Source organism: Fukomys damarensis, unplaced genomic scaffold (assembly GCF_012274545.1).
Source record: "Fukomys damarensis isolate Sample0158 unplaced genomic scaffold, DMR_v1.0_HiC HiC_scaffold_37, whole genome shotgun sequence".
Taxonomy (NCBI): domain Eukaryota; kingdom Metazoa; phylum Chordata; class Mammalia; order Rodentia; family Bathyergidae; genus Fukomys; species Fukomys damarensis.
The window spans coordinates 61,156,284-61,168,478 of NW_022900949.1; the positions used below are offsets into that span (position 1 = coordinate 61,156,284).

Genomic DNA, 12,195 nt, shown 5'->3' on the forward strand with positions numbered 1-12,195 from the left:
CTTTTTTTTTTTTTTTTTTTTTGAGACAAAGTCCTGCTATGTAGTGCATACTGGCCTAGAAATTACTATGTAACCCAGGCTGGCCTCAAACACAGCTATCCTCCTGCCTCATCCTGCTGAGTGCCAGGATTACTGGCCTACATCACCACACCCAGCTAAAGTGCCTACTTTCATCCAGTCACTCAAAACCATGTTACTCATCCTATTAAACTACATTTTCTGCCATCATCTACAATGCACAACTCTTTCCAGTTACACTGTTGTCTGTATTGGCTCCTCAGCAAGATTAGAAAATGCAGGTGGAAATTAATCTGCTCAGTTTGCCATATCAAAATACTACAGATTGATTCCAGGGATTTAGCTTAATGGCACAGCATCTGTCTGGAAAGTGCAAGGTCTTGAGTTCAATCCCTGTTACCAAAATAAATTTAAAAATAAAAAAAAGTACTACAGATTGGTTAGCTTAAACAAGATAAATTTGTCTTCTATTTTGTAAGCCAGAAGTCCAAGATCAAGGCATAGACAATTCTGTCTCCTCGAAAGGGCTCTCTTTTGACTTGTAAATGGTAGCCTTTATGCTGTCTTCCTTGAACACATAAGGAAAGATTTTTCTCCCACTTTTTCTTACAGGACCACCACCCCTGTCAGATTAGGACCCTAGCATTAAGACCTCATTTAACCTTAATAACTTCTATAAAAGTCATATCTCCAAATACAGTCACCATGAGAGCTGAACCTTCAACAAGATGAAATTTGGAACACAAATATTCAGTCCATAACATGCCACTTTGTTTCTGAGGTTAGACCTAGAGATTTTGCAGCTTTTGTTCATACTCTCTTCAAATATTATCATCATACAGAAAGCCCAACCTAGCCTACTAGCGGATGAGAAGCTACATACACCTGAGCTAACAGCCAAAACCAAATGCCACATATATGAGTGACATTATAGCGAACAATCCAGCTACAGTGAAGCTATGACTACAAGTGGCTAAGCGGAACTGTTTGCCGAGATCAGTCAAAATTGCAAAATCCCCCAAAAATAAACAAGTGTTGCTTTAAGTCACTAAATTTCAGAATTACTTATTGCAAAGTAATAAATACCAACAAGTCCTACCTTCTTGTTCTGCTTTTAGACCTAGATCGCTGAACTCTGTAAGATTTCCCTCGACCTCTTGAACGACTTCGACTTCGTTTTCTTCTAGAGCCATAAGAAGAGCTACTGCTTGACCGATGCCTGCGTCTGAAATAAAATATAGAAAGCTATAGAAAGTTCTTCTTATAGGAATTAAAGAGAAATCTAGATTCTAAAGAATCATCCTGTTTTTACTCTTTCCTTGAAGTAAACAGATAAATTGTTATTTCTCTTGAACAGATGTTTAATATTTAGTGATTAAATCAGCTACTAAGGCATTACGATAAGGTACTAATTAAGTATCACTGATCTTAAGTAGAACAGTCTTTCCAAATATCTCAGATAATATGATATGAAAACTACATCAGTTTTATCTAGCTATAAACAGAAGAGAATTTCTATTTAGTTGTATACAAAGGATGGAGATACCAGACAATAGATTAGCCCTGATAAGAACGACCTTCTGGGTTGGGACTCAACTCTCATAAATAAACCGCTACAAAAAGAAAAATAGTAAGGGCACAAGGGGGTTGGGTGCAGCTCAGTGGTGTAGCACTTGCCTAACGTATGAGGACCTGGTTCCATCCTTAGCATCACAAAAATATAAAGAAAAAAAATTTTTGTGTGTGATTTTTTGAGACAGGGTCTTGCAATATAGTTTAGCTTGGCCTTGAACTCACTATGTAGTCCAGGCTGTCCTTGAATTGGGGTAATCCTCTTGCCTCAACCTCCTGATGCTGAAACTCCAGGTGTACACCACCACAAAGGGCCAAAAAATTTTTTTAAAAAGGTGTTTGCTGTGGTGGCGCATAATATTACAGAGGTTGAGGTAAGAGGATTCCAAGTCCCAGCCCAGCTTGGGCTACACAGCAAGATCAAGGGAAGCCTGGAACATGTGCTGAGACCTTGTCTCAATAAAAATAAAAGAGGGGCTGGGAATATCGTTCAGCTGCACAGCTTGGCAAGTGTGAGGCCCTCAGTTTGATTCCCGGTACCAAAAAAAAAAAAGAAGAAAAAGAAAAGAAAAATACTTTATCCAACAAAGTTAAAAATACAAAAAACATATGAGCTTCAAAGAATGTTACCCATAATACTTCATAAATAAAAATTATATAAAAATCACCTTCTATCATAAGAATGAGAACGAGGTTGAAGATCTCTGGACCAAGATCTTGACTTTGATCTTGACTTCCTTCCACCTTTCTTTCGGCTATATGTTCTACTATCTGAAGAACTGCTGGAAGATGACCGTCTACGATGTTTCTTTTTTCTCTTGTTTCTGCTTTCTTCTTCAGTGTCTGATGACCGGCGTCCCATTTCTATAAGCTTAAATTCAAAGAAAATTATTTCTAACACAATGGCACAATGGGTAAGATTCAATATAAAAATTTTTATGAAACTTTGTACATTAAAAAAAACAAAATGTTCTCAGGCTGGCTTTAAATACCTGTGATCTCAGGCTGGCTTTAAACTCAATCCTATTGCCTCAGCTTCCTAAGTAGGTGGAACTACAGATAAACACCATGCCTGACTGTAAAATTTTAAAAGATAAAATTTTCAAATGTGCGTGGCTTCTTGACAAAACATAAGGAATGGCTTTAATACAGTCTTTTTGCCCTTGATTTTTTCAAGTATCTCTTAAGAGTCAATCCTAAAGATAGTTTACTGGATCAATTTTATGATATTTCAGGTTGTGTTTGTCATTAATTACATGAATTTCAGTTGAGTAATTCACCGCCTTTCCCTTCATTTTTAAATTTCCTGGAAACAAGATAAATTTGTAAATGGGTAAGCCTTCATCAATTAACAAAGCACAAACTATAACAATGTATTATAATCATTTCACTTGTGAAAGTTAATAAAGGAAATGTTAACTAAAGAAATTACTGTAAAGTCAACTCTGCACTATTAAAAGCACCTATAAAAAGGGGTAGTATAAATCTTTTGGAAAGTAATTAAGCAATTTCAATTTCAAATTTTATTAAATTTTAAATTTTAATTTCAAAAACAAGAATGTTGATGCTTTTGACAACATTATCCTACTGTAGAAATATATTCAGAAAAAAATTTAATGAAACATACTCATGGGGCTGGGGATTTAGCTCAATGGCACAGCATCTGCCTGGCAAGCACAAGGTCCTGAGTTCTATCCTCAACACCAAAATAAAGAAACAAACAAACAAACAACATATTCATCAGGCTTGTGGCACACACTAGCAATCCCAGCAATCTGGGAGGGTATGGCAGAAGAGTAACAAATTCAAGACTCACCTGAGCAACTTAGGTACTTAGCAAGACCCTGTCTCAAAATAAAAAATAAACAGGACAAAAGCCCTGGGTTTTATTATTATATATATACATATACACACATACATATGATTTTTTCAGGAAAGTATTATCTATGGAGAATATAAAGAAATATATATATATATATATACACATATGAATAAGAATGAAAATAAAATAATTGATATTTAAGTGATTAAAATTTTTTAAAGTTTTTCTTTGTCAAAAACTACTTCTATGCAGTTATGATAATGTTTGTATAGTTAGCATACAAAGAGAAAAAACAGAACCTAAGGTTTTTATATTTAAGAATTATCTTCACTAATAAGTTTACTTGTCTTACTTTAAAGTTAACCTTTAGATTCCCACAAGAAATGTATCATTCAAAGTCAAAAAAGCAGGATCTAGAGGGGGGGGGGGGTACACGTCTATAATGCCAGCACTCAGGAGGCTGAGGCAGGAGGATCACTAAGTTCAAGGCTAGACTGAACTGTAGAAGGAGACCCTGTCTCCAAAAAACAAAATACAAACAAACAAAAAGAAAAGCAGGATCTATCCTATGTAATGGCTTAGATCAGATAAACAACAGCCAAATGAATCCTTCAATGTATATCCAAAATAAGTTAAATAATTATTATAAACAAAATAATGTATTAAATTACTATTCTGTTTTCAGAATCATCATGCAAGCTAATCTCTTCCTGATCCACTATCTGTGTAAAGATTTCTGTTAGGAGTAATTTGAAACTTTAAGCTGTTTACCAAGAGCCAGAATTACAGATTTTAAATATAGTTCAGAACCTGTAAGGAATTCACATGTCTAATACTTTACAATTTAACAAAGTATTGCTATGACTTTTGTTTTGAAACTTTCAGTAAATCACTAAAATACATAAGCCAGTTTCTTCATTGAAAGATGAAACTGTAGTGGGTAAAATATCACCATGATCCTTTTCATCTTTAAAGTATATGGCTGTAAAATTATATATACATACCATATATGCATATTTAAAGTATATATTTACATATATTTAAACATGTGTGGCTGAGTATAGTGGCACATGCCTATAATCCCATCTACTCAGGAGGCTGAAGCAGGAGGATCACAAATTTGAGATCAGACTGGGCAACTTAAGAAGATCCTGTCTCAAATTAAAACTAAAATGGGCCAGGGATTTAGCTCAGTGGTTCCGCTGCTTGCCTCAAAGGTACTAGGTCCTGAGTTTGATCCCCGGTACCAAAAAACAAATAAACAAACAAAACTAAAAAGGATTGGGGATGTAGTTCAGTAATAAAATATCCCTGAGTTCAAGCCCCAGTACCAATACATGTATACATACCTACATGTATATAATATCCACTTGTACATAGTATATATGTCCATGTGTTATATATAGTAAATACTCATATATCCATGTGTATATATTTAAAACCCATTAAGGAATATATATAAAATTAAGTGATAATATAAGATTTCTTATTTCTTGTCTTTTTTTTTCTTTCTTTTGTTTTTGCCTTCAAGAACTTAAGAATTTTCTTTATGCACAAATAACTGTTTAAATTATGATGACTTTTTATCACTGTCTTGTTAAAAAATACTGAAACAAGATAAAAGGAATAAAAAGGCATAAATTCACAAGAATAAAGAGACTATAAGAGAAAACAACAGAAAGATTAGACAAGATATAGCAACAAATTTTTAACAGAGGATTTAGATTGAAGAAAGTGGAGTACCAAGCAACTGAGAGAATTTCAAGAAGAGAAAAGCCAATTTACATAGCAAAGAATCAGAAAGAATCTAGGAGGATTTTAGCGAAAGACTATAAAAGGCAGCAGGCACAAGCTAAAAACGGGGAAACTAACTGAATTTCTGTAAAAGAAATAGACAACCAGGTTTCCAACCCCATCCAACCTAGCCCAATGACTACTCTTCCCCAATCCCAAAGGGAGGTTTATTTGCGGCAGGAAAGGATCAGTACAGCACCAAGTCCAAGGGCTCAGCAAAGAAAGGGGAGAGTGATGGCAAACTAAAATTTGAATGAATTAAGTAAAGCTCTCGATCTAATGGTTAAAGCCATAGATGTCCGCATGTTTAGATCCAAGATTCTGAAGCCAAGTGTATTGTACATCCTAGCAAGAAAATTAGAGGAGCCTTCTCTACAAAAACCCAATAGCATGTGATTAAAAATATTCAAAGCACTTGAGGGTCTGACAAAGAAAACACCAAAGCCCTCATTTGCCTAGCTGACAAGAACAAATCTTGATCTCAGTAACTTTTTTCTGTTGGCATATTAGTACTTGTAAAACAAAAGATAACCACATACAATAAAAGCCTTTATCATAAAATCCAAGCCTGGGGGTGTAGCACAGTGACAGAGCACATGGTTAGTGTGCAAGGCCCTGGGTTCAACCCCCAGCACTACAAATAAATTAAAAATAAGTAATAGAAAACCAGAAAGAAAAAAACAACTTATAGTAAACTGGAAGCATATAGAAAAAAACTTCAAGAACAAAAATCACAGTGAAGATCCTTAGAAACAGAAAATAATCCTGCCCCCCCAAAAGGAGAAACATTCAGAGAATAAGCACAAGAACTTGAAATTTAAACAAATGATAAACAATTTTAAAAAAAAATAACAGTGTTGGAAGAAAGGACAAAGACTCACAGAAAGTAGAAAGAAAATGGGACAAATAACAACAACAAAATAAGAGGCAAAAGATCAATCAACAAAGTCCAATATCCAATTGATGCGCATTTCATAATAAAAGAACATACAAAAGAGATGAAGGATGGGCCGGTGATTTAGCTCAGTGGTTCTCGCGCCTGCCTCAAAAGCACAAGGACCCAAGTTAGATCCCCGATACCAAAAAAAAAAAAAAGGAAAATTATCCAAAAAATAAATCAAAAGAATTTCCAAAACTGATTGCTCTAAGTCCTTGAACATATTTTTTTTGGAGAACACACAATAGGGCCAGGGATTTAGCTCAGTGGTTCCACCACCCACCTCACAAGTGCAAGGGCCCAAGTTCAACCCCCGTTACCAAAAAAACAAGTAAATAAAATTTTTTAAAAAATAAAATAAAAGAACATACAATAAGCATATCTTATAAAAATTTCACAGGGGCTGGGAATGTAGCTCAGTGGTAAATACTTACCTAGAATGTGGGAAGCCCTGGGTTCAATACCTAGCACTACTAAAATTAATTAATTAATTAATTAATTAATTAATTCATTGAATTCAGGCACCAGGAATATTGACAAGGTCCTAGAAACTTCCAAACAGAAAAATAAAACTAAAAAAAAAAAACAGAGGAAATATAAAGGGCATAGGGTTTTTCAACAGCAACGCAAAAAACAATGGCAACTCACCAAAATTCCTTTCAATCTAGACCCTTTATTCCCAGGGAAAAAAATCACTGATCTAATAAGAGATTGAAGACCTTTTCACACATGTATTAATTCTCAAAATTATGCCTCAGACTCACCCTGCTTCAGGAAGTTACTGAAACTATATGCTACACCAAAAAGAGAAGGTAGACCAACAAAGAATGCAGATTCAGAATATAAGTGATTTAACAGTGAAGATAGGTAAAACGTCCCAGTATGGTAGGAGATCCAGGTATAAGGAATATATCAGTGAATGAGAGACAAAAATCTTGCCCTCAAGGAGGTGACATTCTAGTGTACCAGTAAGTCTCAAAGTAGAACTGAAGACCCTTGGGGGTCTCTATGACCCTTTCAGGGGGTTCAGGAGATCAAAATTATTTTCATTATAAAATGAAAACTTTTATTTTTTTCACTGGATTGACTTTTTTTCCCCAGTACCGGGGATCAAACTCAGGACCTTGTGCTTGCCAGGCAGACACGGTGCTACTGAGCTACATCCCTGGCCCTCACTGTGTTGATTTTTGCACTGATGGTGGACAAAACTACTAGTACCTTAACACAAATCAAGGCAGAAGCACTGAAATATAATAGTAGCCACTGCATTCTTCACTGCCTCAGTCACACTAAGAGGGGTGGGGGGTTCAATTAAGAATGTTCTTGACAAAGGAGTAAAAGTCATTCACTTTATCAAATTTTAATCCTTGAGTATATATTTTCATATTCTGTTTGATGAAATGGAAAATGCCCACAATTTCTATCATATATTAAAGAATGAAGTTTGTCTCAAAAAACATTTGTGTAACAAAACTGCAAGCAGAACTAGCTGCTTTCATTATCAAGCACCACTTTGTTAAAAAAACAAAAAACTAAAAACTAAAAAGCTGATGATTCAGACTTGGGTATTTGGCAGACTTTTTCTCAAAATGAATGAAGAGAGCTGGGGATTTAGCTCAGAGGTTCTGCTGCCTGCCTCGCAAGCACAAGGACCTGAGTTCAATCCCTGGTACAAAAAAAAAAAAAAAATCAAAATGAATGAAGATAGATTTCATTTCAAGGAAAACTAACAACGTTTGTTGTCAATGATAAAAGTCAACCTCTCGGGGCCAAGGATGTAATTCAACCATAGAGCACTTACCTAGTATACATAAGCCCCTAGATCCAATCTCCAGCACTACAAGAAAAAAACGTTCAACCTCAAAGGCAAAACTTAGAATTTTGGATAATTACATCTACAACCATGAGACTGCCAGCTTGAGTACACTTAAAAGATCAGTGGTGATGTTAACAAAGGTGAATAATATACAATAAACGATGTCAATATCTAAAAGATATGTTTGGGATCAGGGGTTTAGCTCAGTGGCACCGCGCCTACCTTGCAAACACAAGGTCCTGAGCTCGAGCCCCAGTACCAAATAAATAAATAAAAGATATGCTTAACTCATTGAACTAATATTTTCCAACTGCCCAGTGAAAAATGTCACAAAATCACATAGGTAAAAGATGCAGTCAGTTGCAAGGCAGACCAATAGATTTTAGTATATGGGCTGCTGAAGCAAACACAGACCAATAGATTTTTTTTTTTTTTTTTTTTTTTTTTTTTTTGTGGTGTTATTTATGTCATTTTTTTTGTACCGGGGATTGAACTTGGGTCCTTGAGCTTGCAAGGCAGGCCACCGAACCGCTGAGCTAAATCCCTGGCCCTACAGACCAATAGATTTTAATACAAAAAAGTAAAAAGTTCACTGGTATTGTTTCAAATACTACCTTATAAGAAATTACTACTTGTCAAGTTTTGGTGTAGTATCAAAAAAGCAATTATCTGAAAAGGCTATTAAAACATTATCTTTTCCTTAAAAAAAAATCTGTGTGAAGCCAGGTTTCCTTTATTTAAAATTCCTGTAAAAATAACATCTCAATAGACTGAATGCAGAAGCAGATAAATCAGCTGTTCTTCTAAGCCAGACATTAAAGTTTTGCAAAAATAATGCCACTTTTCTCACTCTTTGTTTTTAGGAAATATAGTTATTATTCATATCAAATGTTATTTGGGTTTATTTTGGGGTTTTTTCTTTTTAATGGTACTGGGGATTGAACTCAGGCCCTTGCACTTGCAAGGCAGGCAGCAGAACCACTAAACTAAATCCCCACCCTATTTGGGTTTATTTTATTATTCTGAATGAACGCAAATACTTCATTTTCTGTTTTTATCATTAATATTATCATTATCATTAATATTGACTCCAAAATAAAATTTCTTGCAGTCCTCAACAATTTCTAAGTATATAAAGAGATCCTAAGACTTAGAAAGTGTGAGAACTACTCTTCTAATGTGCCTACAGTCTCCCTTCTTCCTTCCTGTCCTGCTTAAGTTCCTGTATAAGGCAAAAGAAGTGAAAAGGCGGCAGTGACAAACAGCAGTCAGGCTATGTGGGGGGGACAAACTAAAAGGGGAACAAGAGAAAGTCAGTATAAATTTCTTTGTACTGATTAAAAATAAAATAATTCATTAAAGAATATAAATTACATCTATTCCCCCCAAAATTAAAGATACAAAAATCCTTTCTTAGAGGAACCAAGTAAAACCTGATTGAAAAAGCACTATCACTTCACTCAAGTAACATATTTACATTTTAGAAAATGAAGCAAAGATATAATGAAGCTTAATAAAAGATAGTAAAAAGCTATAAATTATAATTAACTCGATTTATACAAAAAAGGAAACAAACACAGACAAGAAATCAGAGGGCTTCTCTTAAAATGGTCTTTTCCTAATGACAGATACTGAATGCCTACTGACTAACCTAAATATATACTTAGATTTCTATAATGTCAGGAGCATATAAGTGACTACATTAGCTCATTCAAATCATAATGATCAATTTATACTACTCCTAGTAAAGTAAGGAAAAACTCTTTATACTTAACTCCACTAGTAAGGTGCAATGCAATTTGGAAATTTATGTCAATAGCTCTATATGATAAAAATAACAATGACCCAACCACAGATCTTCAGTAGTTTCACAAGCTAACAATCTGTAATCTATCTGTAAGTGGAAGACATAACACAGGGACAAAAAGGTCTACAGCTCTTGGTTCTCTGTTCTCACTCTAGTTCTTTGTGGTAGAAGCTTCATGGCTGCAAATTTCACTCAACTACTACTACAGAATTGACATCATGGGAAATAATGATCACAGGACAATAATTTACAAAACTCCTCTGCAGTTCAGGTTGCTGACTGATAATGTGAAGCCAAGATGTGGTCATTCAAGAAAAAAGAACTCAAAGACATACACAAATGGTTGCTTTGTCCAGTTATAAATGTGGATACAAGCAGCAGTTATCTTTTGGGGGTAAAAACTATCAGTTTAAGAGAACAGTGGTTCACAGAAGATGTGACAATTTATATGCATTTCTCCACTACCCATTTATTAGCATATCAAACTATAATCCTTGACCACGGATATATGGCCCAAAATAAAAGAGAACAGAAAAGAAAGAAGAAAGGAAAGGAAAAAACAGTTATGGGAAATCTACCTCAAAGAAGTCTTTTTTTAAAAAAAAAAAAAAAAGGTAAAACGAGATGAACACTAGTGTATAAAGAAACCACAAACAAGTACAGAACAATGCAAGGGCAGAAAAAAAAGTGGTAAAATTTGAGCATAACAAAGCAAAATTCGAGATGAAGAATTGCATCGAAGTACTCTTCTTACCACAACAAAAAACTCTGTAGATTAGTGCCTTAAAAAAAAACAAAAACAAAAACAGGGGCGAGGATTTAGCTCAGTGGTTCCACCACCTGCTTCAAAAGCACAAGATTCCAAGTTCGATCCCTGGTACAAAAAAAAAGATTTTAAAGACATTTTCAGCTTTCATTTTTAAACCATTGTAGGTAAATTCCTTTGATTGAGATATAAAAAAATTTTTTTTCTGATATAAGGGACGGAACTGGGGACCTTGCGCTTGCGAAGCAGGTGGGGGACCCACTGAGCTAATTCCCGGCCCTATAAATCTATTACAACAACCCCCCTATTATAGAAGTTTTCCAATTCATAACCCACTCCGTATGGTGACTAACATAAAACTGGCTGAATTGGTAAGGCCTTTAACCCATGCCAACAGCCTCTGTTTTTTTCAGTTTCAGACATTTTCAGCAATTTTTTTTTCCTCTTCAGGTACTAGGGATTGAACCCAGGGCTTTCTCACTAAACTTCACCAGCACTTTAATTTTCTCAGACAAGGTCTCCCTACATTGCCCGGGCCCGCATCCAATTTGTGATCCTTCTGCCCCTTCTAGAGTGCTGGAATTACAGGCATGTACCATCATCCAGGGCTTCAGCCCTCTTACTGAACACAATAAATTAAATACTATTGCTTCGCAAGAAATTGCCTTCCCCTGCAAAGAATCTATAAACTCTTAAGAATGGAGAGGCTCTCACAGGATACCGTGCTCCTCCGCAAGCAATGTTGCACTTGTCACATTTGCTCCAATCCTTAAACCTGATAATTCTGTATATTTCCTTTACTTCCAGCTTTTACATCTAGATTCAAAGATGACAACTCCTGTTAGCACATTTGAATTTAACTTCCTACTACCTAGAGATACCGGAAACATAATTCTGTGATTCCTTCTAGAATTTTTAAGTTTTTGTTTTGTTTAGATTTCCAGTATATATTTTAAAATACAACCTCTGAGGGCCGGATATTTGGCTCAGTAAGCACCGCGCCTGCCTTGCAAGTGCAAGGTCCTGAGTTCAATTTTGAGAGAGAGAGAGAGAGAGAGAGAGAGAGAGAGAGAGAGAGAGAACTCTGAGGGAAAAATTAAATTAAGATTAATTTACATTCAAGAGCATGATTTATGATGATTACAACTCCTCACAGAAGTAAACGGTTCAGAGTAGCCATATGCTTTGAGTCATATGGCCAAACCCAAAAGGGAAGGGGCTGAATGTTTACGGCGAGTACTGTAGAGTTTTCTTTCAAAACAAGACGGTCTATTATTGCACCTTGTACCACCTCTCCTCTAGCAAGCCGGTGTGAGCTGAGAAACGACGGGCGGACGGGGAGGAGGGCGGGGATCTAAGGCACACCGCAGAGTGGGAGGCGAGAAGAGCACCCAGATGCAGCCTCCCTTTCTCCATTTACCTGGACAAAGTGAGGAAGCGCCAGGCAAGTAGCACGAAAGAACTAGGAGACCCAAAAGCAGCGATCAAGGGCCAGGGACAGGAAAGACAGGGAAAGAGTCGGCGAACTCTTCCCATCACCTCCAGACAGGCCAAACCTGAGGCCTGCGGCCGCTCACCTCCTACCGCCCAGCCCACCACCTACCGCCCTAGCCTGGACCCAGAGTCCGGACCCCGCCGGTGCGCGGCGCCTGCGCACTGGGTC

General features: G+C 36.2%; 1 protein-coding gene across 5 annotated transcripts in view; it reads right to left on the reverse strand.

The window, feature by feature from the left end:
* Rsrc1 (arginine and serine rich coiled-coil 1) overlaps positions 1-12,195 on the reverse strand; it is a 311,683-nt gene that overhangs the window by 295,173 nt on the left and 4,315 nt on the right. For 4 of the 5 annotated variants that reach the window (XM_033759709.1, XM_033759708.1, XM_033759711.1 and 1 more), the window contains exons 2-3: positions 2,259-2,461; positions 1,118-1,243 (exon numbers count right to left, since the gene is read on the reverse strand). In XM_033759709.1, the coding sequence (XP_033615600.1) occupies positions 1,118-1,243; positions 2,259-2,461 (329 nt within the window). Of the gene's footprint in view, positions 1-1,117; positions 1,244-2,258; positions 2,462-11,952; positions 12,110-12,195 lie in introns of those variants that run through there. The other variant, XM_033759712.1, reaches the window with a different exon arrangement.